Source organism: Phalaenopsis equestris, unplaced genomic scaffold (genome assembly GCF_001263595.1).
Source record: "Phalaenopsis equestris unplaced genomic scaffold, ASM126359v1 Scaffold220822, whole genome shotgun sequence".
NCBI classification, from domain to species: Eukaryota; Viridiplantae; Streptophyta; class Magnoliopsida; order Asparagales; family Orchidaceae; genus Phalaenopsis; species Phalaenopsis equestris.
In genome coordinates, this window is record NW_018239078.1 from 33,170 (window position 1) to 57,342 (window position 24,173).

The window sequence follows — 24,173 nt, forward strand, 5'->3', positions numbered from 1 at the left end:
AACTGAACATGAAGAAGCCTTGGACTCACTCATACTAGGATCATTCATACCCCGAGTCATCACAGCAATTAGTTGATTATAAACCTCAAGTAAGTCTTCGCTATAATTAAATGATTCATTTGGATTAAGAAATTTTAATAATATCTTCTTTAATCTTCATTATATTTAACTCAATTGAGTTTATTTTTTTTTTCTTTTCTATTTTTTTTATAAACATTACCATCAGTGTATCTTATACTGCCATATTTATAGTATTTTATATCCTCTTCCTTTCTGGTCACCGAAATCAATGTAAACCTCAATTTTTACATTATTTAAAATAGAATTAGGGTTATTTTTACTTGAGAACTATTTATATGTTTTCATTCTCTGATTTTAGGCCTATTGGTTTGGTTTATATATTTGAAGATTATGTTCTCTGATTTTTCTGCCGTTGAATCATCTTTCTTTTACAAGAATGTGTTTGTAGTTTATTCAAGAATAGGTGGTGAATCACTCTTGGCAGCTGTGCCTCACTGAAGTCATCATTTCATGATTCTCTCTACCATTTTTAGTCTGGATAAAAACCAAATTTCTTCTATCCCCTTCCAAACTCCATTGACTGTGCATACTCTCATGTCCTTGTTATTACTAAATCCGAACTTAAACACCTACGAATCATAAAATGGAGTCAATCAAATACATTAAGAAATTTTTTTAAGTTCGGAGAGAAGTTGAAGTTGAATCTTGTGTGCTCGTGTGTGTGTGCTGTGCTTCATCTTGTTATGTTTGTTCTTCATCTTGTTAAGTTTGTTTTACTAATAAAAAATTGATTTGATTTTCATATATTGTAATTAAGTCTAGAAATCTACAAAACTGTGGGAATACTTCTGAACCTTTTTGTTTTCCGCAGACTGAAATACTCGAATTAAAGGGAGTAGAAGTTACAGGAAGTTGTGCTGACAACTTCATGAAACATTATTCCAACACACATCCCAAAGAATATGTCCAATAAACATGAAATGACTTGAGAAACTTCAATGTCAGATTTGATAAAGTAATTCATATGATAAAAGCTTGAGAAAGAACTACAAAGAACCCCATGTCCGATCCCAAAAATTACAGAAAAGTAAAACAGAAGAAATGTTGTTATTCCCAAATGTTAGTAGTATAAGGCATATGCACAGAAATAATACATTTTACGAATTTATAAAAGCAAGTCCAGCGAAAAAAATTGGAAGAAAATTGGCAGTTTCAGTTGGGAATACCTTCAAGTAGATCTAGAGTCCAAGAACAAAACGAGAACAGCCAACATCACTGGTTTTATTTCCTTAGAAACTTTGTCATGACGTTTCCTAACAAAAATAAAAAATTTAAAAAAAATCAAAATAGATGATAGATGAGATGGCTTTCATAAAACTAGTGAGGTTATTTGCATCAATGTTCAATCATCTACACCGATGAGAATAAACACATTAAATATTACATATAATACATATTTGGTTAATTGTTCTTATGATGATAAATAATTCTAAACAGGTTTTGTGTTATTCAAAGCCTTGGATATTAATTAACAATAAAGTCCTCATGTTTTATATCTAAAAATCTAATATCTAAAGTCTATTATTTTTTGGCAAGGGTTCAAACATTAGACTCCCACTATAGAGATTAAAGATTATTGCACACAAACGAGTGGGAAGAAACTGCTCACTAACAAGGATCGATGCTTACTAGCAGCCTCCCTTGCTGTTATTATTTAAAAGATGGAGCATTTACATACAAACCAACCAAATCCTATGCATTTATAAGTCTAACACCCAAAGTTTAATTTTTACATTTATACCCCCCAAATCTTTCATATTACATCAAAAATATCACAATTTTAACTTATATGAAGTGAAATAGACCTTCTTATGTATAGTTATGGTGGTGTGTACGTAAAAATTGAAATTTAGGTTTTTAATATTTAAATACATGGGAATTGAGTTGTATGTATGTAAATCTTTCTTAAAGAATTAATCAAGGTCATTTTCTGCTCCAAGGCTAATTGCATAAGCAAATAAAACATATATATTTACATGCGGACCAGAAAAGAATAAGAGGCTTGGTTGTGAGTTGAGTCTAAAAATGGGAAACTATGTGAAATTTATAATTATAATGACGACACTTTTTTATTGTGCTCCGAATATATTTGTTTAAATTCGGCCAAAGATAAAATAATACAATTCCTAACAAAAGCTAATTCAAAAGAACTAAAAGTATAAGTTTGTCTTGGCTTGCAAAACATACTCAAAGGTCATAAAACAATAGTCTAAATAATCTTGTATGGTATGATACAATGCTTGTTATTGTCTCATTGCCTCCACCTAGTTTTTGGAGCATCTCACCTCAACCCATTTATAAATAAGATCGAGTGTCACTTACCAGCTACTTCCTCAAATTCTACTTCTTTTACTTTGTCGGCAGCAGCATTGTACTCAAACCTGCACGTTAACAGGAAAATAGTTACATACCATACATAAAATTTCCATGCAAAATTCTTTTATCAACAGATGTTTCTACATTTTTTATTTCATTTCATAGCGTTCACATAGAACCTAGCCAAAAGTAATTATTTTTGCAGAAACAACCCATAGGTTATAAATTGAATGTTGCCAGAACGCAAGATCTCAGAAGGAAATAGGGCAAATGCCTTGAACCAAATGCAATTTAGTGTGCATCGTTTTTACCACTCATATAATGCAAAATTTGGTACATGAATCAAAATGTATGCAAACAAAAGCTCACGTTTCAAATTCGAAGTATACAATCTCCTCTCCCTGAGCACTTCACCCAATCAGAATATTTCAAGTATATTCGTACATAGCACTAGTCAGCAGCGAATCCACACAATTCAGCTAAGCAATTCGGCATATACAATTCGGCATAATCATTCAACTAGATCCAATTGTTTCAATTTAGCAGAATATTAAATCTTGGTTCAGCCTGTTTGTCGAGCAATTTCATTGTCTCGTTCAACAAGTTCGTACAGCAAGCTAATTCAGCAAGGCTAAGTAATTTCATCAGCTCATTAAACAGCCTAAAAGCTTTATCTTATACGACACAGTATACGAACAGTATACAAACCGACATAATTCTCTATTCTCTCAATGTGTTTAGCTTCTTTTGTGTGGATCTATGTAATCAATTCTGAGTGTAGCTAACCCAAATCTATAGATAGAGGAGGCTATCCATGAGACTGCAGGCACAACATGCTATCAAATATCTCCTTCGATCTCAATACCAATCTTATGTTACCTAAAGCTCCAATGCTCTCTTAAAATAAGGTGCCTTTAGTCTAAAGAATAACTGCAAATATATATCTCCTTTTTCTAATCTGAGGCGAATAATTATTTGAGTCATCAATTAATTGGCCCAACAAACTAGTAAACTTAGTCATGAAATCTGGCATTATAACTCCCACTGTGCTCTGTATCACCCCGATTTGATTGAAACTCTATTTCATTTGCCACATCATCAAATTGAAAATTAATAATGTCTCAATACTCGCAATTAAAATATAAATACAATAATTTAACATAATGCATGTAACAAAGGGTAAAAAAATAATTATAAGCTACATAAATTTCTATCACTCATCTATTGATCATTTCTATAACTCTGAATACAAATCAACATCCAAAACTTTTGCTCTAATACCAATAAAATAACTGTCACGACTCGACCCAATACAACCCTTTACATTAAGGTGAATCATATTGTGCTAAGGTCACAACAAATGATTAATTACCTAAAATCTATTTGAAAAAAAAAATTATTTGTTCTCATTATTCACAAACACAAATATTTCTATGTTATCAAATAATAAAATAATATAAATGCCGATGAAGTTTTATTCACATCACAATAAAATATAATAAAAAGGAGCATACACAGCAATCATGATATAATATATTCCCTTGGTAAATTATTGGGATCATCATTACTATATAAAAAAAATGGACCTAAACAAGCAAAATAGTTAAAATCAGAATCCCAAGAGAAAAGAATAATTTATACTCAACATAAGTCTCACCCCTCGTCGACATAACACATATAAATAAAAAAGTGATAAGTAACAACAGCTTAGTAAGTTACTCGAAATCTACTATAATTTTTACACACAAAAAAGAAAATAAATAGATAATTCTCAGAATAATGTCATATAAACAGTAAGATTTGTTTTAAACTAAAGTAGCATATCAATATGTCACATGCTATGTCTATCAAATATACTATAGATATAAAAATTTTTGTAAATGATAGGCATGTGTCAAAATTTATAATATAAGTAATTATTTCAATATAATAATAGAAATAAAATAACATAATAAGAAAGAATAATTTATTACTTTATTTTAATATTTCACAATTTTAATCTGTCATTTATATATCCAATTTCACTTATACCTTCACATGATTATATTTCCTATTTGTCCATTATACCTCAACTTACTCATATATGTTCAAGCATATCAAACACACACACACACACACACACACACAGATATATATATATATATATATATATATATATATAAGTGCACATGTCATGTCATTATTATTCTACTTGAATGCATATTAAATATGGTCATCCAAACACCTACACTTCCTCCACTTTTTTCCCTTCTTTCACATAAATGCATAAATATAAAAATATGACAATGACAACACATGAAGATTATCAAACATGTTGCAAAAATTTGTAAAGATTTGTATATATAACAATAGAATTTGTGAAAAGAATTAAGGTACACATCTTACTACTTATAATACACAAAATTTGTTTACATGTGTTATTCAAGGTAATATTTTTAAACTTCTATTATTCTATATTAAATTTTATTAAGTTTAATATACTCGCTAAAATTACATAATATGTTATAAACACAAAATAGAATGTGAAATACTAATTTTGTTTGTGTTAATATGACAGGTAAATTAATTAGTTAATATTTGGATAGAATCTTGGAATAAAGGTACTTGCACAGATATATTAATGAAATAAGTTGATACTATGGTTCATAGGAAGATAAATATCATATGTATTCAAGAAACAAAATGGGTTTTAGAAAAGGCTAAGAAGATTGATAGTTTTAGGTTTTATACTTTGGTATTCAGGAAGGAGTCACACTAAAATGATGTAGGTGTAAATATAGATAATAGTTTAAAAGAAAATGTTGTAAAAATTAATAGAATTTGAGATAGAATTACAACCTTAAGATTGTTGTTGATACTAAGTTTTTTAATGTTATAAGTATTCATGCTACCCAAATAGGTTTAGATATAAGTTCTAAGGAAAAATTATGGAATAGACTAAAAAAAATATTACAAATGACACCTCTTGAAAAAGAAATTTTTATTGGAGAAGATTTAAATTGACGTGTTAGTAGAGTGGTAAAAGATTTTAGAATATTAATGGTGTCTATGATTTTAGTGTGATCAATGAAAAAGGTAAAGTTATTTTAGATTTTGCTTTACCATATGATTTTATTGTTGCTAACACTTTATTTAATAAAAAATATGAGCATATTATTACATATAAGAATGAATCTAATCAAACACAAATTGATTATTTTCTTATGAAAAGAAGAGATCATCGAGAATATAAATATTATAAGGTCATTCCAAGTGAGAATTTAAGTACTTTATCTCGATTATTAGCTCTAGATTTTAAAATAAAGAGTTATAAGATAAAGAATACTATGAATACTTATCATGGAATTAAACAAATAAAAATTATTTTTAGAGTAAACTTCAAGATTTCAAATTTTGGGATGTTCATGTAAAAGCAAATTATATGTAATATAACGTAATAAACACTATTAAGCAAGTGACAAAAAATTTATTTGAAAAATCAAACAAAACAAAAATTTCATAAATAAAAATTGTTGGGGGTGGAATAATAATGTGCAAGAAAAAAATATATAAAAATTTGTGTTATAAAAATTGGTTTACATGTAAAAGCTTAGAGAATAAGAAAAAATATAAGGTAGTCAGTAGTGAGTCTAAGAGAATAATTTGTAATGCTAAAAATTTTATTTTTAGTGATCTTTAAAGAGAGTGAAAAATATATATATAAACTAGTCAAACAAAAAGAAAAAAAATTAAAGAATTAACTCAAGTAAACGGCATTAAAGATAAAAATCAAAAAATATTTTCTCGGAGGAAGACATTCAATATAGGTGGGTGAAATATTTTGATAAAGTTTTCAACAAAATTTCTAAAAAATACGATCGCTCTTAGTGATCTTAAAATCATTAACAATAATAAAATATTTTATATTTACTGTCGCATTAGAAAAAAATAAGTTGATGAGGCTTTAAGAAAAATCAAAGGTGAAAAATCAGTAGGACCTGACAATATCAAGTGTGAAATATTTAGGAGATTTCGGAGTTTTTCGGCTTACAAACTCTTTTTAATATTATTTTAAAAACTAAAAAGATGCCTGAAAAGTGAAGGAAGGGTAGAAGGAAGGGTATTTTAATCAAGGAAGGGTATTTTAATCTCCATTTATAATAAAATATTTTATTTTTACTATCGCATTAGAAAAAAATAAGTTGATAAGGCTTTAAAAAAAATCAAAGGTGAAAAATCAGTAGGACCTGATAATATCAAGTGTGAAAATATTTAGGAGATTTCGGAATTTTTCGGCTTACAAAACTCTTTTTAATATTATTTTAAAAACTAAAAAGATGCCTGAAAAGTGAAGGAAGGGTATTTTAATCCCCATTTTTAAGAAAAAAGGGGCCTGCACAAGGGGAAATTAAGTTGATGTGTCATACTTTAAAAATATGGGAGAGGTTAATTGAACATAGGTTAAGTGTTACAAAAATTTCTTATAATCAATTTGGTTTTATGTGGTACAGGTCTACTATGGAAGCTACATATTTATTGAGAGATTTGATGGATAAATACAGAGAGAATAAGGATGATCTACATATGATTTTAATTGATTTTGAAAAAGCATACAATAAAGTTCCAAGAGTACTTTGGAGAGTTCTAGAGAAGAAAGGTGTTCATATGACTTACATTCAAGTCATTAAAGATATGTATATTAGAGTCGTTACTTGTGTTCGAATAGAAGGAGCAGTTGAATCACATGAGGGATCAACTTTAAGCCCATATCATTTTGCTTTAGTTATGGATGCTCTTACTTGACCTTTACAGGAGAGTATACCTTGGTGTATGCATTCTGCTGATGATATCCTCATTGTGGATAAGACCAAAGAAATACTAAAGGAAAAACTTGAATTACAGAGGTTTAGTTTGAAATCTAACGGCCTTCTTTTGAGTACACTAAAACTAAATATATGTAATATAATTTTAGAAGTAGTAGTAGCTCTAGTGGCGAAGTTGTAACTAAGGGTAATCAAATCATTAAATGGAGTGAACGTTTTAGATACTTAGGGTCTATTGTTCAAAGTGATGATATAGATGGGGATGTTATTAGTAGAATTCAAGTTTGTTGGTTGAAGTGGAGGAATGCAACGGGTATATTGTTTGATAGAAAAGTATCACTTAGATTGAAATGAAAATTTTACAAGATGATGGTGAGACCTGTAATGCTCTATGGCGCAGAATGTTGGCCTTTAAATAAGAAATCTAAAATAAAGTTAAGTGTTGTTGAGATAAGAATGCCTACGTGGATGAGTGACATGACACTTAGAGACAAAATATGAAATGAATATATTCGTGATAGGGTTGGTGTAGCTCCAGTGGCGAACAAGAATAAAGAGAGTCGTCTTAGATTGGTTGTTTATGAGACTATATGTTTTAGATTCGACTTATGTAAAGAATGACAGAGGTAGACCTAAAAAGATTTGAGTATATTGTATAAAAAATAATCTTAATTTATTAGAATTAAATGAAAATATAACACTTAATAGGACGCAAAAGGAGAAAAAGAATTCATGTAGTTGACCCCACTTAGTGGGATAAAGGCTTGTTGTTGTTGTGTTAATATGATCATTACAGTCTCATATCAAAATATACATAGTAAAAATTTTATAAATCTCCATAGATTTAAATTTATTCAAAATCCAACCTAAAAAAATACTAAAATTTCATAAAAAATAATAATAATAAAATCCAAAGAAGAGTGATAATAGCATGACTTAAGTAGGACAATATTTTCAACTATCTCAACATATGAAACAGCTCTAAATCTCTGAAATACAATTTTTCGCTCTGCCTCTCTCATTTTCTCTTCCTAACTTGCTTACAATTTAAAGAAAGCAAAGAAGTGAATTCTGGAATGGGATTAATGCATATATGAGATTTTAGAGAAAAGGATAAAATAAGGATACATTTGTAGATAAATGAATAGCTATATTTTTTAAATATGAACTCCATATAAATCCTCTTAAATCTTAAATTGTAAGACTCTAAAAATTATATAAAAATAGCCAAGAAAAAATATATCATGTCTAAAACACAGCGGTAAAAATAATTCATAAACAAACACCTGGTGGTTAAGAAAACTCACTTTTACTAAAAAATGTACTAATTTCTTTGGAAAAATAAATCCAATAAAAAACATCTTATCTTCATACCTTAAATAATTATAAAAATAGATACAAACATATTTAAGGAATAGTCCGAAGTGCTCTACAACATGATGAAAATAATTTATAAATCAGACATACGATACATTTAGAAATTTTAATTGAATGAAGGTAATGATAAAATGCACTACAAATTAAAATCATAAAATATTGATGAATAAACCAGAAATTAAATCAATGATAAATCTCATAAAAAATTAGCAAATATAAGATAAAACATGCAAATTTTATCAGACCCCAAATCAGGTTATTATAGATGGACCCAAATAGTATAGTAGTCCTCACAGGCAATGAGGTTGTCAGTAGTTGAGTAGCATGCAAATTAACGTCACGTGGGGATAGATGGGAGATGCCACTAGGCAAATGCGAGAGAAAAAAAGATGAAGGTGTCAATTGGGGAATAGATGGCGATAGGCTTAGTTGTTTAACAGAGTGTGAGAGGCAGAGAGCTAATGAAGTCAAGTGTTGATTGTGAGGATAGCGTACTACACAGACAAGGGCATGCAAAGTAAAGCAATATGAGCTACAAGCATAAGACTAGGGTTGGACCTTAGAGGGAGAAGCATGGAGACGAAAAGGGTGCATGATTGTTGCAACTATAGAGATTTTTTGTTTTCATTCTCTCTCTTATTTTATCACCGAAGCAATAGACGATAAAAAGGTGACCTAATGCAATGATTATGTATGAAAGAGAAAACAGTTGGATTTGATGGCACAAGGTTCAGATTTTTTTAATTTATTTATTGGTTTTTTTTAATAAGAAAATAATTAAAATATAATAAAGTGCGGAATAAATATGTAAATCAATTCATGGGAATTATCATTTTACGTGTGGTCATCTTGCAAATAGAAAATTTTGTGGTCATCTTGCAAATGGAAAATTTTGTGCTTCATTAGCTCTCTGACTAACACATTTTCAATGGTCACTCTCCTGACTAACACCTGTACAGAATTACAGGTAAAAAATCTAGTTTCTTATAATAGAATAGAAACTCACACAGCTCAAAACACACATTGAAAAAACAAATTGCTATTGGAAGTAACTTCAGGCAACAACATGAACATACATTTTATGGTAATAAAATGCAACGTAGCTCAGAGAAAACACAAAGCAACATGAGTACTGAATCAATTCACCTGTTTGAGCGAAAAACCTTAAATTCATACTCAGATTTAGTCTTAGTGGCTTCGAGTAACACATTGACGATTTCTATTTTTCGAGTGCTCGCCATAAGACAGTCGTACTCACTTGGGATGACAATTGCAAAAAAGTTATCATTCAGCTCACTCATGCGTAACTTATCAACAGCTGCAAGTGCTATCCTTCTTTTCATTACATCAGAATCAGGATCAATGATGTAGACAGCTGAGTCTGTAATTAATAGAATACGACGTTTCATCTTTCCAGTTCTTGTGAATCTCAAAACTTTGTCAGCAAATAAAACCTTTCCATCACCTGCAAAAGGGAGCACATGTTTACAGGCAGTGGAAGGGGAAAAGAAAAATATTTCCTTTCAATTCAAAAAGCGCCAAAAGAACCTACAAAACAGCCAGTGGGCAACAGTTTTCTAGCACTATCACTTTCTATCTTTTGCACAACAACAGGAAACCATCCCTAATCAAGAAAAAAGGTAAATTCAAGTTAACTACATCCCAATTAAGGACAATGTAAAAGCAAGAACGACAATGTGCCAGTGTTAGGGATGTGATGGACGAGCAAAGTTTGTCATGTTCACCTAAAATGGATCACCATTTAAAGAAAAAACCATGTTTTCCGGCCTTTTATACACCACTTCCCATTGTAAATTGAGTTAATTTCAAAAAACAACAAGACCTCTCTTTTAAACATTAAAAATACTGATAGTATAAATAAATTGTCGATGCCTTATAAAGAAAATATAAGGATAAAGATAATCATACGGTATGCAATTGCTTGAAAATGATGATCATAGATGGGCTATCCCTATAAAGAAACTACCGTATTCAACAGCTTGAAAATAAATAAGCATTCAGCATTCTCTCTTTTAATCATTATAAGAATTAAAAATGGAAGTATAAATTGGATGATAATGCCCTATAAGGATAATATTGGGATAAATTTGAGACCCATATTATATTCAATAACTTGAAAATGAAGGTTATGGATAGTATAAAAATAAAATCAACGTTATTTATGGCGACTTGAATGCATGCCTAGTCTCTCAGGTGAGGGAAGTCATACCAGCACACAAACTCTCAAGCAAGAGCAATTACTGTGATGTGCCTGGTAAGCCTTGTCCCTAAGGCATCAAGTAGCGAGAGGAGTGTTTTGACTTGATTTGAGTGATGCTGCTAATACATTAAATATTAATGATGAACATATTTTCGTAGTACAAAGTTAAGATGGATAATGATCACAAGTTGGAAAAACAAGGATTAACCATTAAAAGAAAAAAAAACTGAATGTAGGCACAGGAATTTATATTGTAGGTTAATAAATATGAAAGACGTAGAGTACAAATCTAAGAAAGCAAAAAAGTAGAGGGATACAAATTCGTTTATAAAAAAGAGAGTGTCCATATGATGAGAAGGTGGAATATATATATGTCGGCCGTTAAAATTAATCCTCTTCTTTTGAAAAATATAAAATGTAGTTTTGGTTTAATTTAATAGATATATATATATATGTTTAATTTAATAGATATATATATATATATATATATATATATATTGAATTTTTTTAAAATAATATTTTAATTTTGAAAAATGAGACTGGATGTATCTCATTCATTTAATAGTTTAAGTAATCGAGCATAACACCGCAAGCAATGTACCTATCATAAGGAATAAACACATTACTTGGTAGTGAAGCTTGATTAAATAAACTAATGAATTCATGATATCCGTTTTGGTCTGCGAACATTTTATTTTGATCGACAAGTTCCTCTACAAATATGAAAGCTCTCTATAGAGGCAAGTCCCTGTAGTTAATTACATCTCAATTGACTGAAAACGCTTAAGAGAACTCTCGATGATGATCAGAGGTATCTATCTTCATGAATTCAAATTTTAGGGTTTCCAAGATTGAACATAGAAAAGTCAAGTGGGAAAAGAACCAAATAGAAACATTTATTTCTGGAATCAAGGAAAAGTAAAGTAGGGGGTGTCACGGATCCTGAGAGGAACATCGGTAACTTCCAAAACTATCATATTACTTGGCTTCCATTTTGAGAAGATGTTATTTGTTGTTTCATCCTGCTAATTTTATTATTTAGACATTAATTTACGTGACACAGTCATACAATTGGTCTGGAAGATAAGAGGGTTTACGTCGTATCGGATGACGACCTCGGAACCTAAAGCATGTTAGGGCTCAGATTGCACAACTTCGTTGTGCAAAGGCCTAAAAGATATGGTGAGGATTTATGTTGCGCTAGGCAGACAACCTCGAAGTTCTATGGCTTGTTATTTAAACTAAAGAAAGGTTTAGCTGATGTACATATATTTGCTCTCTCAAAGTTTATTTGTACATCCTTGTCGTGTTGTCCACTGTGTTAGCTCCGAGCTCCACGTCATAGCAGTTTCAGGCTTAATGTTTCATGTCTTATCTATATAATTTTTTTTTAAATTTCAATCAATATTAATTCAATCAATTTAAGGGTATGTATTTAAGTTTTATAGTGATCCACCCTAGGTAAACTGACTATTGCTCTATATCTTAAAGGTCTTGCAATTAATTTAAAATATAGACAAACTATGTTATAAGGAAATACAGTAAAGGAAAACAATGTAAAAAGCAGTAAAGAAAAATAGTAAAATGTGAAGTAAAGAAAAACCAGTAAAAGGTGTAGTAAAGAAAAGCAGTAGTAAGAAAAGACAGTAAAGAAGAACAATAGAATGTGCAGTACAGACGGTAAAATGCTATAAAAATAAAATAAAAAAGTGTACCTGACGGTTTTGTTGTTCCTGTAAATGGGATTAATGTTGTAGGTAAAAATAAACAAGTATTGTAGAAAATGTAACTAGCAAGGCAAACATGCATTTATGTATAAAATAACAAGTGGTAATGCATCTCATAAAATAAAAATAAAACTCGAAGAAAACTGAAAGTGACCCACAAAAATCGAAAAAAATCATAGAAAACACAGAGAAAACCCGAAGAAAATAACAAGTGAACTATAAAAAAAAGTCAAAGTAGACTATAAGAATTCAGGTTTAGGGTGAGCTCAGATTTTAGCATTCCTAAAGAACTCTGAAGGCAACCGTCGGTCATCCGTGTGTATAAAGCCCGACATTCAACTAGAGATTTCCAACAAGACAATCTTAGGAGAGCAATTTTTAGCCCAGTACAGATAATTGATAAGTAGACAATCGGATTGCATTACTTAAAGTTTATATTTTGTTATTCATATAGGCATCATGCATATAAGCAAAATGGGTATCTATTTTAGTACTCAAAAAAATTTTGTAAGTAATGTATATGTTCTTACCGTTCTATTTTAAAGTTTAATTGTCCACGAGTCGATTACACTGTCGGACTAGGACTGCCAGAGCCTAAGAAAGCAAGGGTCCTCGCTACTCTACTGCCGGTGAATAATACTATCATCCTACATTTGCACCAGATCCTTGTGTCGAGTCCCAATATCGTAGGATGCAATATTATTCCGCTCTATCAACGGATGTCTTTGTCATCACGACCCTTAAACCCCAAAAAGAACCATCCAACTTATAACATTGTTTGATGGTTTATATATAGCCTAAGTTATATATACGCACTTATGTTTCAGACATAAGCACATAAATCAAACAAAGAAGGAAAGAAAAGAAGAAAAAATGGGGTGAGAGAGAGGAGGGGTCGATCCACCTGAAAGAGCAAAGAAGTGAAGGGTGCATCAGCCCTCAAAACATATTTTTAAGACTTCAAAAGAACACACTAGAAAGCCTTGAAGCAATATATCGGCTACTCCAAATCAGCCCACCAAAATGCCTTAAAATAGTGCCCAAATCAATAAGGAAGTTGAGCAAGGACAGCCCCAAAACCCCACCAAAAGATGAATTTTAAAAGACTCCAAACCGCAGCCAATTCAGCCCAAAAGACGCATTTTTTTAAAGCCCCCAAACTATAGCAAATTCAGCACAAAAAGATGCATTTTTAAAGCCCCTAAACTACAGCAAATTCAGCCCATAATATGCATTTTAGCTCCCAAACTGCAGCAAATTCAGCCCAAAACAGTGCCTAAAGGCTCAAAATCTGTACTTAACCATTCCTTATAGTGTAAAAATAGTCCAGAAAAGGTGCTCAAAATCGTAGACAAGTAAATCACAAGACAGTCCCAAAACCGCATTCAAAATAGCCCTCACAACACTCCAAAACCGTAGCTAGGTAGGCCACCAAAATACCCAAAACCACGGCTCAAAAGGGATACAGAACAGTCCCAAAAGTTTCAAAAACCGCAGCCAAAGCTCATTGCTTAAAGGCTCCCCAAAACTGCATTCAAATCAACCGAAAACAGTACACATATCCCCTCCAAATCGACAAAAGTTCAGCATAAATACAAACAGAAACTCCAACAAATCTAAAAACGATGCTTATAGTCAACCAAATGTAGCATAAATGTCTCCAAACCAATCAAACGTAATATATACGTGTCTCCAACTAGCTATATCGAGCAAAAAAAGGCATAGTTAGATTTCCCAAGTGCATCCATACAAAAATTCAAGCTCAACAATAAAAAGGAACTCTTTATTTTTTTTTACAATATAGACAAGTATATATTTCACTTTCCGTTACAAATATATAGATATATATATATATATATATAGGCGTGTGTATAAATCCTGATTTCCTTTAAATTTACCAATCATGCATAAAGTAATGAAGAAATTGGTTGGTATGTTGTATGCATGTCATGTCCCCCTTTTTGCCAAGTATGAATAAATTGAGTGGTATGTGCATAAATCTTGAGGTAAATGACCACATGGAACATCAAAGTAGTCTCATTTGAACACCCGAACGTAAAATCAGCAAGGGAAAATGTAAAATTCAACATAGTATTTCACCCATAGGCCTTCAATAAGACTTTTCATGAAACAAATATCATATATCAAAGGTCAACTTCTGCTTAAACTAAAATGTCACATATGTATAAAAAGAAAATTGTGTTAGACATGGAAATACAAAAGAATTGTGTAGCATATATATAAACATCCACAAGATGGAAGGGTAAGAATAATGTTTACGTAATTTGGAACACAAGTCATCTCAAGGTTTAATATTAAATTCGAGTTTTATGTATTAGACATGCACATATTTAGAACTTAAGAAGCGTGTATGTAAATGCTGCCTTTTATTTGTATTTGCATTGTTTTGCTTCACATTTATCCAAAGAGGAAAGAAGTCGATGGACTCGATAATTGACCTTGCAACGGCGAAGGGGACTTCAAATGCATTCACATATAAATATCACCTAACTTTCATGTCTTCACATATCTAACACCCAAATTTGATCGTTTCAATGTATAGTATGCAAGGAAAATCCCCAAATCAGCAAGCTACAAAATTTCCAACAACACAAAGCATATAACAAAAGAATTCCCTTATGTTTACATACTTAATATCCAATCTTCAAAACAAAATTCTCATGTGCATATAAGAAAAATATCCCACAAGTTCTCATGTCGAAGTAAAAATACCATCATTTTACTTGTAAGATGAGCGAAAAATATAGCTTTTTCATGCATGGATGAGGTAGCACAATTATGAAAATCCGAGTTAAATGTTGGATATGTAAACCATACAAGCGAAGTTCCGGGAATCCTTCACATCCTAAAAGAAACCAATTTACATTTATAATTTGTCAAGGTAAAACAAATTAAGCGCATCTTACACCTCGGACCCATGTAGGCGTCATCCAAAACAATACCTCTAATACTCTGAAATAACATGTATGTGCTCAAAATGAGTCTTAAAGCATTAAGCCCTTTCCAAGAAAAGTAGCGCACATTGGAGACAAAATGACATTTAAACCTAGTTTAAAGAGTAAAAGGAACCACACATTTCCATGTCTTAAAAAAAAATAAAATAAAATAAACAAAATAGTCTCTAGAAACCAACATTATCCTTTCTCAAAGCCATGGACAACCTCTCTCAAAAAGATGAACCCACAAGCTTAAGAAACTTCTTTTGTCATGCAAAATAGTAAGTTTACACTCCCAAAATGCCACAACATCAAGTTTCGTTGCCTCCAAAAAAGATGGTGGGAGTTCATAATCCTAAAAAAAAAAAGGCCTCTCATGATTTCCAAAGAGTATGAAAAAAAAACCTTTCAAAACAGTGAATCCATCAAGCTTAAATAACGTTTTTAACTTTTTCAAAATAGCCAACAAATCAGCCTTAAAAAAAATGAGCACTCAAAACCCTAGAACGTTTATCATACTCCAAAACAATGAGTGCTCAAAGGCCTAAATGAATTTGAAACCATTCCCAAATCATCCAGCAATATGGGTGAAAAGAAACATACATCCAGCAGTTTCGAGCTAAGAAAACAACCATAAAATGACTTCCCCAAGCAAATATATTCTCATGTGTTGAAAAGGTGGTCAAGAAGGAGGTTACCTTCTGATGCAGCCCAAAGAAACCTCAAGAACAAGCCTTGCAAAATTCCAACAACACCTCCCCTTTTTCACCAAACTTTCAACAACCACAACACTCCCCCCAAGTGGGGTTTTTATAGCCAAGAAGAAGAGAAGAGCCTACCTTCACCTTACCTAGGGTGAGCCGAAGCCGACGGTGACGGGAGGAAGTGGCGACAAACGAGCGTAGAGGGAGTGTGGAAAGTAGGTGGCGACAGAGACCATGTCGACCGAAGCAGAGGAAGAGGAGGCAAAAATCGTTGATGGAGAAGACGAGCTGTCGGGCCAAAGATTTAGGGCTCAAGCGAGGGGGCACGGGTCGAAAATTTAGGGTTTGTGCGAGGGGGCTCGGGTCGAAAGAAGTGAATCGGAGAGGGATTAGGCGCGTATGAGTTAGGGATTCAGGATTTAGGATTTTTTTTTTATTTTATTATTTCATTTAAGATTCATCGATTTGAGCACAATTTAATCCCTCTCATAATCATACAAAAATTGGTGTCCCTCCCAGCTAAACGGCACAATCCGTTTCATTATCCAAAGTGGTTCGGACAACCTCGTCGATGATCGGGTCAAAAAATGCATCAAATTCTATTTTCTTAAAGTTTCGAGTTTACGATCAATCATTTCAAAATTTTATTAAGTTTCAACTAATTATGAAGCTTTTACAGGTGTAAGTGATGTGAATTGCAATAATTAAACGTATCGACTGCCCGAATTACGTAATTTGTGCATACGAAGGTGCAAATTGTAAATGAGGTAATCCTAAGGCTTAGTGGTCCTATAGGAACTCCCTTCTGAGATCCCTCATATTGGTTTCAACCTCCTAAGTGCTAGAGGTCAAGAACCACAGATGCAGAACTCCAAAAGAGTAAAGTAGTTTAAATTTCTAAAATGAAGCGAGCCCCACTATTAAAAATATAAGATAGTCAAAGGGAGAATCCTAAGGCTAAACCCTAAATCCTAAGATAAAAACTAAAACTCACTAAAAATGAGGTCAACAAATGGACCCACAATACGTGTGGTGTGTCGGACAAGCACACCGCGTGTATTGGTGTTGACCGAAGAGATCAACAAAACCAATACAGACGTCTAAGCCAACATACTTAGAAAAAAGCGTAGAATTAAGTGATAACTATTTTCGCTGGAGAATTAGCAGGTAAATTTTCAATTTGGAGCTGTGAATTCAAGTTTTCAAATTTCAAATGTGAATTTGATTTACTTTGTTTTTCTTTAGATTCTAATTTCAATTTTGGAATTGGATTTTGATTTCTGTTTTGATTGGATTCAGATTTCGTGGAAAGACGTGGAAATTTGTGGAATTTGAAGGAATTGGACGACCTTGCACCGATCCTGGAATTTCATGAAGATGAAAAATGTGTGAAAAAGATGCGAAAACCTATGAAATTTAAATGAATTGGATGCCCTTACACAGACCCTAAAACCCCATGGAGATAGAAAACTTGTGGACAAGATAAGGAAACTTGTGGAATTTAAAGGAATCGGACGACCGTGCACTGACCCTGGAACTTTGTGGAGATGGAAGACTTGTAGAAAAGATGCAGAAACTTGTGCAATTTAAATGAATCGGACGACCTTGCATCGACCATGAAACTTCATGGAGATGGAAAAATTGTGGAAAGGATGCGCAGACATGTCGAATTTAACGGAATCGGACGACCTTGCACCGACCCTGAAACTTCGTGGAGATGGAAAACATGTGGAAAGAATGTGGAAATTTGTGGAATTTAAAGGAATCGGACTACCTTGCACCAATCCTGAAACTTCGTGGAGATGGAAAAATTGTGGAAAGGAAGCACAAACTTATGGAATTTAAAGGAATTGAATGACTTTGCACCGACCTTAAAACTTTGTGGAGATGGAAAACTTGTGGATGCGGAAACTTGTGGAATTTAAAGAAATCGGACGACCTTACACCGACCCTGGAACTTCGTGGAGATGAAAAACTTGTGGAAATGATGTGAAAACTCGTGGAATTTAAATGACTCAGACGACCTTGCACCGACCCTGGAATTTCGTGATAATTTGTGAGTATCTATGGGAAATTCATGAAATTGTGAAAGTTTATATAATTTGGAAGAACTTATGTAATTCGTGAAGATTTGTGGCATTTGTGAAAAGTTGGGTAATTCATGGAACTTGTGTAAAGATTGAAGAATTTTATGAAATTTGCGAAGGGCACGAAAGATTCATGAAATTTGATTACGAAGAGCGTGGAATGTGGATTTTGCTTGTTCTAATTTTGTTTGAGTTTGTTTATTGTTTCCATTGTTTTCTCTCATTTCCTAGGAATTTTCATGACTTGTTCTTTATTATTCTTCTTTCTTTTTTTTTTAAATTTTTCTTGACTTTGCACATCTTATTTTCATTATTTTATGTGTTATTTCTTTTTTGTATAAACTTTTTTTTTGTTCTTTGTTCATTGAAAAACTGAATCAACATTCAATTAAGCGGGTTTAGTCTATCCACAACCTAGCAATTTCAAAACACAAGTGCTTACGCCAAAAATGATTCCCATTTATTTCCACTGAAAGGTTAATGTTACTGAATATAATCTGAGAATATCAAATCATGATGAATGCACTCGTGCAAAACCTGTAATCGCTGATGTCATGTCTTCGGTCTTCTGAAGCTGTAAAGAGGATCAAGCTCACCTCCTAAGAATACACTCCAGGACAGAAGCCTCTTAGCGTATATTTAGAGTACAGACGTCTAAGCCAACATACTTAGAAAAAAGCGTAGAATTAAGTGATAACTATTTTCGCTGGAGAATTAGCAGGTAAATTTTCAATTTGGAGCTGTGAATTCAAGTTTTCAAATTTCAAATGTGAATTTGATTTACTTTGTTTTTCTTTAGATTCTAATTTCAATTTTGGAATTGGATTTTGATTTCTGTTTTGATTGGATTCAGATTTCGTGGAAAGACGTGGAAATTTGTGGAATTTGAAGGAATTGGACGACCTTGCACCGATCCTGGAATTTCATGAAGATGAAAAATGTGTGAAAAAGATGCGAAAACCTATGAAATTTAAATGAATTGGATGCCCTTACACAGACCCTAAAACCCCATGGAGATAGAAAACTTGTGGACAAGATAAGGAAACTTGTGGAATTTAAAGGAATCGGACGACCGTGCACTGACCCTGGAACTTTGTGGAGATGGAAGACTTGTAGAAAAGATGCAGAAACTTGTGCAATTTAAATGAATCGGACGACCTTGCATCGACCATGAAACTTCATGGAGATGGAAAAATTGTGGAAAGGATGCGCAGACATGTCGAATTTAACGGAATCGGACGACCTTGCACCGACCCTGAAACTTCGTGGAGATGGAAAACATGTGGAAAGAATGTGGAAATTTGTGGAATTTAAAGGAATCGGACTACCTTGCACCAATCCTGAAACTTCGTGGAGATGGAAAAATTGTGGAAAGGAAGCACAAACTTATGGAATTTAAAGGAATTGAATGACTTTGCACCGACCTTAAAACTTTGTGGAGATGGAAAACTTGTGGATGCGGAAACTTGTGGAATTTAAAGAAATCGGACGACCTTACACCGACCCTGGAACTTCGTGGAGATGAAAAACTTGTGGAAATGATGTGAAAACTCGTGGAATTTAAATGACTCAGACGACCTTGCACCGACCCTGGAATTTCGTGATAATTTGTGAGTATCTATGGGAAATTCATGAAATTGTGAAAGTTTATATAATTTGGAAGAACTTATGTAATTCGTGAAGATTTGTGGCATTTGTGAAAAGTTGGGTAATTCATGGAACTTGTGTAAAGATTGAAGAATTTTATGAAATTTGCGAAGGGCACGAAAGATTCATGAAATTTGATTACGAAGAGCGTGGAATGTGGATTTTGCTTGTTCTAATTTTGTTTGAGTTTGTTTATTGTTTCCATTGTTTTCTCTCATTTCCTAGGAATTTTCATGACTTGTTCTTTATTATTCTTCTTTCTTTTTTTTTTAAATTTTTCTTGACTTTGCACATCTTATTTTCATTATTTTATGTGTTATTTCTTTTTTGTATAAACTTTTTTTTTGTTCTTTGTTCATTGAAAAACTGAATCAACATTCAATTAAGCGGGTTTAGTCTATCCACAACCTAGCAATTTCAAAACACAAGTGCTTACGCCAAAAATGATTCCCATTTATTTCCACTGAAAGGTTAATGTTACTGAATATAATCTGAGAATATCAAATCATGATGAATGCACTCGTGCAAAACCTGTAATCGCTGATGTCATGTCTTCGGTCTTCTGAAGCTGTAAAGAGGATCAAGCTCACCTCCTAAGAATACACTCCAGGACAGAAGCCTCTTAGCGTATATTTAGAGGTATGCTATCTCACCACTCAAGCAAGCGTAGGCCCTCCAAATCTGGGTCCGAGCAGTATCCATATGGTGCTTTGTTGTCCTCCATTTTTCTGAGAGGTATAGAGACTCTCCTACGAGGAACTCCTGGGACAGTGTTTAGCCAGATCCGCTCGACGGCCTGCATCTCTTTTCCAAATAGAATGTTGCTCTTACTTATGAATGAAACGGTGCAGAATGGTCTGACGAAGTCATGATGATCAATATGCGAAGGAATACAATCTCCTTCTACGTAAATATTAATGATGCAACTGTTGGGGATGCAATCGGCTGGCAATATGCGCTACGACACCATTCTCTTGATCATCCTCTTAATCATTGACGGCAGGGGGTCCACCTCGTCATGTCTTAAAATGCCCGGGGGATTCTCATCTTTGTCTTCTGCAAAATTGTGGCAACAACCACATTAAATGGTGACCCTGCCCTTTCCCCCCATCCATTTTCGCGGCTATGAATATTTCTCCTCCTTCAGGAAACCTGCTCTACCTTGTTGACCTCATTTTTGAGGTCATTTCTTTTTTCTTAGGGTCTTAGGATCGAGCTCTACGAGTTCCTATTGATCATCTTAGAAAACTAGAATTATGACCCACCCTTTTAGAAAATTCTAGTCAATTCTTATTTTTCAATTCTTATTTTAGTCAATTCTTATTTTCCTTTGATATCTAGCATCTTTGGCACAAGACCATCGTCTTATGAACGAACGGTTATGTGTTATTTTGCGAAGACTCAAGGAAAAAGTTCCTAATACGACTCCAAGCCTTAGGAAAACATCGTCACGACCTTTAAAAGTTCCTAACATGACTCCAAGCCTTAGGAAAACATCGTCACGACCTTTTCGTCACATACACACACCAAATGCACAAAGTTCACAAAATTGCACTAAATCGAACTTCAATTAAGCCTAAAAGACGGGTGCAAATACGAATTTTTCCGGATGACCTCCGACGACAAAATAGACTACGCCAACGCGTCCGAGATACCAATTTTGGTATTTTTCCGGATGACCTCCGACGACAAAATGGACTACGCCAACGCGTCCGAGATACCAATTTTGGTAGGAAAGGACACCTATATTGTTATATTTTTGACACAAGAAAATTGGCACGCAAATCGATGAATTCGTCAAAATGACCTCCTACGGCAAAACGGACCGTGCCAGCACGTCCAGAACACCCTGCGGCAAAACGGACCGTGCCAGCACGTCCAGAACACCATAATTATCTAAGATAGACATCCATTTTCATTATGTTTTGATGCACGACTGAAAAGTTCGAATTGAATTTTATTTTTAAGAAATACTAAATTATTATTTTGATGCACGACTGAAAAGTTCGAATTAAATTTTATTTTTAAGAAATGCTAAATTATTTTCATATGTCATCGCTTATATTATTAAAATTAAGACCCTAAACCTTATTTACGGCTCCGCTCACACGTCTAAAATCCTCGTTCGAGCGGCTCTACCCCGCGACAGCTCCTCGCCCGTGCCCTAGCTCCACGAAAGATCCACCACGCGGCAATCTTCTTCCCCCAGCGATCGCGGCTCGCCTCCTCGAGTTCCTCTCGACCGAGCGGCCCTCCAACTATGAAGTTCCACCTGGCCGACGCTTCTCTTCCTCGAGGTTGAACGCTCTCCTCTTTATGGTGTCGTTTCATTTCTTTTTTGTGATTCGTTGGCTAGGGTGGCTGGTAGATTGCTTCTTCTCCTCTTCTCTGTCTATAAAATAACTTCCTAACTACTGTTGGTGGTTGCTGAAAATTTTAAGAGAGTTCTTGAGGAATTTTAGGGAGATTCGGATGCTTTTCTACCTCTATTCTTCATTCGATTAGGGTGATTTCTTTTCTGTTTTCCCTGTTGGAGAGGAAGCTTTGTTCCTTTGCAGTTCGAAGATCCCAGAGACTCAAATTTGCCGTGTCGTAAGCTAAAAATTGTGAGAAATTTTCGTGGGTTGCTATTGGAGTGATTTTCTCAAGCCTACTTTACTCTCTCTTTGCTTTAGGTACAAAAAGAAAAGGTATTCTTCTCCTCACCTCTATTTTACACTATTTCGGATGGCATCTAAAGGCATCTCCATTTTCTTATAAAAAGTATTTGGAAGTGAAGCTTAGGCTTATTTTGAAATTTAAGCATGGATACTCACTAGAAATGGTGAAAATAAAGCATGTGTGGGCTGTCTTTGTTCTTCTTGCTTGAGATATTTGGAAGTATCGTAATGATGGTTTTGAGATGAGATTTACCCCTCTCGGAATGCATGTTAGAATGGGTTATCAAACTCCTTCAATACTCATGTTCAAAAATGAATGATTGGCTCAAGCTCATCTATTTCATACTGCCTATCACTGTTTGAAACATATGTTGGAAATTTTCTCTGTTTTGCCGCTGCCTTGGTTTCGGTTTTGGTTATGTTGGATTAAATGTTAGCTGGAAAATTTTCTATATTTTAGCACAATTTTTTAGGGTTCGGTCTCGGCCTCATGATAGCTGGAAATTGCATTTTACTTAGCTTATTTGGTGTGTTCGGTTTGGCTCTTTTGGGACTGAGCTCATGCTGGAATTCTTTTTTATGAAACACATGTTGGCACAATATCTTGAAATATGAGGTTTTAAGGAAAAATATTTTTTTAGTTGTTTCAACCCATTTGCTTGGGAACAGTTTTTGTCTCTTTGAGGTTGGATCCTTATTGGAAAACCTTCTCTGTTTTTAGTCTATTTGGAAGGCTCGGTCTTGGCTTCATAAAAGCTGAAAATGACATTTCATTTAGCTCACTTGTTGGGTTCGTCTTTAACTCTTTTTGAGATGGATTCTTGCAAGAGATATTTGCATTCATTTTGCTCATATGTTGGGTTTGATTTGGCTCCTTTTGATATCATGTCTCGGCTGAAATCTTTGTTGTTTTATCCCTTTGATGGGCCCGGTTTTGTTCCTATGTTGGAAATCTTTTTTTTTTATGAACTGGAAATTATATTTGGGGCTCGTATCTAGTTTATCTTGCTGCCCCTTGATAGAAAACATGCTGGAAATTATATTTATGAGCTGGAAAAATGTATTTGAAGCTCATTTATTGCTTCTCTTGCTATCCCTTGATAAAAAACATACAGGAAATTATGTTTCTGAGCTGAAAAATGTATGTGGAGCTCATATATTGCTTCTCTTGCTATCACTTGCTAAAAAACATGTTGGAAATTATTTTATGAGTTGGAAAAATGTGTTTAGAGTTCATTTCATGCTTCTCTTGCGGCCCCTTACTAGAGTATATGCCGGAAATTGTTTTATGTCTATGGAAAGATATGTTTGGGGGCTCATTTCATGCTTCCTATTTTGCCCCATGTATTAGACTAGGTTTGCCCTTTTCTTGGGCTCGGTTTTAGCTTCATGAAATTTGATTTTTATGGCTTTGTTTGGACTCATTTAGTGAGTTTGATCTACCTGGAATACTTCTCTGTTTTGCTCCCTTTTCGCTGGATTTGGTTTGCCCCTCGTGATGGGTTCGGTTGGCCATGTTCTTGGGCTCGGTTTGGGCTCCTTTTGGTGATTTATGGGGGCTGAAATGTTTTACTGTTGGGATTATTTCTTAGGC

The 24,173-nt window shown here is 33.5% G+C and overlaps 1 protein-coding gene across 1 annotated transcript in view; it reads right to left on the minus strand.

The window, feature by feature from the left end:
• Positions 1 to 1,057: 1,057 nt before the first annotated feature.
• The window catches only part of LOC110037548 (myosin ID heavy chain), a 57,128-nt gene continuing 34,012 nt past the window's right edge, over positions 1,058 to 24,173 (minus strand). The window contains exons 2-4 of the mRNA XM_020742219.1: positions 9,723 to 10,041; positions 2,404 to 2,462; positions 1,058 to 1,334 (exon numbers count right to left, since the gene is read on the minus strand). Coding sequence (XP_020597878.1) covers positions 1,303 to 1,334; positions 2,404 to 2,462; positions 9,723 to 10,041 — 410 coding nt within the window. The 3' untranslated portion in view covers positions 1,058 to 1,302. The remainder of the gene's footprint in view (positions 1,335 to 2,403; positions 2,463 to 9,722; positions 10,042 to 24,173) is intronic.